The sequence below is a fragment of the Notolepis coatsorum genome, assembly GCF_963971535.1.
Source record: "Notolepis coatsorum genome assembly, chromosome: 4".
NCBI lineage: Eukaryota > Metazoa > Chordata > Actinopteri > Aulopiformes > Paralepididae > Notolepis > Notolepis coatsorum.
In genome coordinates this window covers 36,877,529-36,882,528 of record NC_140168.1, presented here as the reverse complement: position 1 = coordinate 36,882,528, position 5,000 = coordinate 36,877,529, and the positions used below count along the sequence as shown (strand labels likewise).

The window sequence follows — 5,000 nt, the reverse complement described above, 5'->3', positions numbered from 1 at the left end:
TGCTTTTCAGTGGGTGTGAAACTCAATTACCAAGGGAACCAAAATTTAAAATACTGATTATATTGCGGGCTACATAATACTGCAGAAGAAAAGGTGCATTTTCCTGAGGTCACTCGCTTAATTGGTCATTTTGTCGATCTATTCGACTTGTGCGTACCAGCTCAATATCGCCGCAAATGCACTTCTGATCATTCCCTGGTGCCTCACTGAATACAAGGAAGGCTATTTGTTTAAATGGTGGGTAAGGAGGCATCATTTATGGATATGGGCTTATTATAGATGTATTCTTTTACAGATTTCAATTACATATTCTATAATAGGTTTCAATTAATGATTCACCCACAATAGTTTGTAAGATTAGCATTTCTAGACTTGGAGAACAGACGTTCCAACACACGCAACACATCTCCCCTCTCGGCATCTCCTTTTTGATCTCAGCGTATTGATGGATTAGTAATAACAAAATCGCAACCGACTGATACCTCGGCCCGAGTCCAGTGATAACGGACGACTGACAATCAAAACACGAGGTACAACTGAAGGCTAAATACTGGGCCCTCCTCCAATGTCCCACGGAAGCAGGGTTAGGCTATTCACTACAGACACGACGCAGGTGCAGATGACGCCCTGTGTGCGTTTGCCCCGAAAAGTCGAGACGTTCGTATCACAGGCCGGTTGAATCGCGGCTATAGGAGAGGCGGCGGATCAAAAACAAATTGATTCAGCTGAAAACGCCCAGCGGGACGTATGTGGCCCGCGGACCTCAGGTTAGACACCCATGCTTTAGATGAATATTTCATTCCTCCTGTGCTTTACACGTGGACCTTCAAATAACCGTCTATGCCTTTGATTGACATTTCTGAAGAGCTGGATTCCCACGTGAGTTAGTGGACGATGACGTGAGTGCGAGGCGTGCTTTACATCAATAATTGACACTAGTTTACTTGCCGCATTATTACAAATTTATGCCACAGGAGCTCGTCTCATTTCATGCTTGCATAGCATGGATACATATTCATCCCAACTGCATATTTACCCTGGCTATGCAAAGCATGTTTACAACGTGAATTACCTTCATTGCAATTCACGGCTTGTCAAGAGCTCCAAGCGTTGCTTCCTCCAAACGGCCCCGGCAGCCCACAAGCCACAAGCCCACATCATGAGTAGCGTATAGTTGAGGTCTGATACACGAGAACGCTTTTGACAACAGAGAGATCCCCTTCAGCTACCCACTCTCTCTCTCTCTCTCTCTCTCTCTCTCTCTCTCTCTCTCTCTCTCTCTCTCTCGCTCTCTCGCTCTCTCTCTCTCGCAGTCTTACCTGAGGTCCTTGCACACCATTTACACCGTGGGGTCCTGCAGGACCGGGAGGACCTGGAGGTCCTGGGGGCCCCTATAGGGACACACAGACACAAGCATGCAGGCACACATGCACACACACACACGTGCACACACAGAGAGCACAGACACACACACACACACACACGTTTAAGGCATTGTGAATAATACTTTCAATAATGTATAATGTATGAAATAAACCCAAAGCAAAACAAACAAACAAACAAACACACATAGCTTTGAACCAAGCCTAAGAAAGACAGTCATCAGACATGACCGGTAGCAGACAGATCAGACCTGAGGGCCGGGCTGCCACATGCTTCCTCCCAGAGTCCCTGGAGCACCCTGCAAGGCAGAAGCAGTCAAGAGCAGAGGAGCACCAGCTTAAACAAACCATTGCATAGAGAGAACCACACAGTGTGAAGTAATAATAACAATACTGCTGATGAACCCTGAAGCATGCAGAGAGATGGCTGAGCGTGTGTGTGTGTGTGTGTGTGTGTGTGTGTGTGTGTTTCTCCCTGCATGTGTGTGTGTCCCCTGTAGAGATATCATATAATAAACCCATGGATGAACTCGGGTGTAAGCACACTATGGGACTGTGTGTGTGTGTGTGTGTGTGTGTGTGTGTGTGTGTGTGTGTGTGTGTGTGTGTGTGTGTGTGTGTGTGTGTGTGTGTGTGTGTGTGTGTGTGTGTGTGTGAGTGTGAGTGTGAGTGGTGTGAGACGACCAATATAACTTCAAATCAGTTTGTGTTAAAATCCCCTGTTGTGAGATAACGATTCTGAAGATGAACTAATGGTACGTCTAGAGGGAGCAATAACTGTCTATGTGTGTTTTATGTCTGTCGCTGTGTGTGTGTGTGTGTGTGTGTGTGTGTGCGTGCACTCACGGGTCCGCCTGTGCCCATGTATGGTTGAGCCACACAGTTACATTCACCAGGTTCTCCCTAAAACAAAAAAATCAATCAGAACGACATTTTAATTACATTTAGCATTTGAGAGGAAGTCTAAATCTGCACAGTACTGCCTCACAAACGACCCCCGGATTTGCACACGGAAGGAGATTTTTCTTTTCCCGGTTGCAACAGCTGTACTACCTACAAATGATTATGTAAATGTTCAAATATTGCATTTTAATGGGTTGTTTTCTACCGTGCCGACCGAGGGAAGATCTGAACGCTTTCATCATGGAGGTGTACCGCGTGCCTTGTTAAATCTAGATATATTGCAATGGACGGGTTAAACGATACATTTGTTGAAACAACCCAATTGAAATAGGCTACGGCCTAATATGATTTGTTGAGATCAGTGTTGTGTCATATCCATAGCCTACAGGCATATTACTAACTGAATATTCCTCTGCCACTTGTGCTATGCCTCTAGCTTGTCTGGGTAGCTGTATTGGATTTAGTTTGGTTTATTTTATTTGACAAAGGCATGCGTCTACTTGCACTCAGTGTCATGGATAACATGATACAGTCCAGGACTTATTTCCATCATGGTCCTTGCTGTTATTGGGACAATACAATACACATACAGATATTTACAAGAAAACCTCAAAAGACTACTACCTAGCTACCGCTCCTATGTTTCTACATTCTCCATAAGCCAGAACTTGACCCTGTCCTTTTATAGCTTTATGGTGATAGTTATCTGAGGAATGGGTTGTCTTTATATGAGTAGAAAGAACAGTGTGAAAAATGACATGTATATAATAGTCTAGTGAATAATGTGTGTCACGAAGACATTACAATCATTTCAATGGAATGAAATAACTGTCAAGATTAGGGATGCCCCCGAAACCCGGTTCTAAATGGGAACCCGTACTAAATTAGAAAAAAAATTGAGTATTGATAAGCTCCGACGTTATCGGTATACTGCTATCGGTAGTCTAGGAGCGGATTAGCTACGGAGCTAACAGGGTGTACCATCCATCTGCGACGCAACAGTGGCCATGGAGTAACGTTAACGTTATGTCGAGTTCATACTACACTACACATATGAACTCGACATAACGTTAACGTTACTCCGTTTCCATGAAGTGTTTATGTAGCAGCAATCTGTTGTTGAAAATGTAACGTTAAACCGGACACGGAAATGCGAGGACAGGAAGCCGTCATGAAATCGTAGACATATTGTAGTCTTTTAGTCTTATTAACTAAAAGATTTTAAGAAAATAAAAAGCAGCAGCACTATTGGATAACTGAGTCATGTTTGCTATGTATTTCTTTCTTTAGGGGAGTAGGACATTTGTTTCACAGTTTTAGCATGATGTTTTATAGATGGCTAGGTTAAACACAGGTTTTTGTTTTTAAGAGGGGGGGTTTGATTTGATTTGATTGAAGTTTATTTCAAATATGCAACACAACAAACAAACATCAAGTACAGATATAGCTGTTCAAATAAGAAATGTATAAATATTTTTTTAAATAATAAGTATCTAAAAGAACCGATAAGAGCATCGATAAAGTACCGAACCGTTAAGCAGTATCGACAAGAGTAGTAGTATCGATAAAATCCTAACGATACCCATCCCTAGTCAAGATTTTGATTGGCCTTTTTTCTTTTTCCATTAGGATTGCTGTAATTGGGGGTTGTCACCAGCTTGGCTGGCCGTCTGCACTGATACAATTGGCTGTATCAGAGGGTGGGAGAAGCTGGCGGGGTGGGTCCGGGTCGTTGTAAAACAGCGACTCCTACAGTTCGGTCGGGGCGCCTGCTAAGCGCGGATTGGACGTGAGGGGGATAGTGTGGTCCTCCCACACGCTACGCCCTCTCAATGAGAATCCGTGCTGCCAGGTGAAAAGAAGCGGTGATTGGCTGGACGTGTGTCGGAGGAAGCACGTGGTAGCCTCCACTCTCCCAAAATGATCTGACTGTGGGGGGTAAAGCGCAGCGACCAGGAAGGGACTGGGAATTGGCATACGACTAACATTGGGATGGGAGAAAATCGGAGGAAAATGGAGGGGGAAAAATACCAATAATTTTAGGATTGCTGTAATTGTCACGAATCAACTATGCTCCTTGTGCTACTCATGTAGGGTAGCTGGATTCATTACGCCGCATGTCAAGAGCAGCTACTGTATCAAGAGCAGTCGGGCCGAGTGCGCAACCATCTCCAGACCTTCCCTGCACGAGTCTGACATCTAAATGCCAGTGCAAGGAATTCTGGATTTGATTTGTTTTGTTATTCTTATTCGTGACCTGTTCTGTCTAAATGTTTAAACGTTTAAATGTTGAGCGATTTGCAGTGTCAAATTTCCATCGGGATAATATAAGTATTTCTATTCTATTCTATTCTAACACAATATGTGGGATTTGCTGCATACAGGAAAGTTAAAAGCGTTCATGAACTGAGTACGGCTAGAATCACTATTGCGTTATACATTGCGTTTATGAAGATATTTCAGACTGTTATCTCTGATTGCCATCTCTATTCATCCGAATCGCAGCCTTCAGACACCGAGACGTGTTCTATCGCTCACTACGGTCTTGGAATCAGCTCAGCCTTCCCGACTCTGTACTCCTCTCCTCCATATCAGCACCATGGCTTTCCCTCCTTCAATCCCTCCGTAATCCCTCTGTCATATATCCTTCATCCCTCCTTCAAGTTTCAAGTTTCAAGTTTCTTTAATAGTTGTCATACAGAAGTACAGAATACT

The 5,000-nt window shown here is 43.7% G+C and overlaps 1 protein-coding gene across 1 annotated transcript in view; it reads right to left on the bottom strand.

Moving 5' to 3' along the window:
* col16a1 (collagen, type XVI, alpha 1) overlaps positions 1-5,000 on the bottom strand; it is a gene marked incomplete at its 5' end in the record, with an annotated part of 142,539 nt that overhangs the window by 44,028 nt on the left and 93,511 nt on the right. The window contains 3 exon segments of the mRNA XM_084311911.1: positions 1,320-1,391; positions 1,634-1,681; positions 2,229-2,285. Of these exon segments, the coding sequence (XP_084168037.1) occupies positions 1,320-1,391; positions 1,634-1,681; positions 2,229-2,285 (177 nt within the window).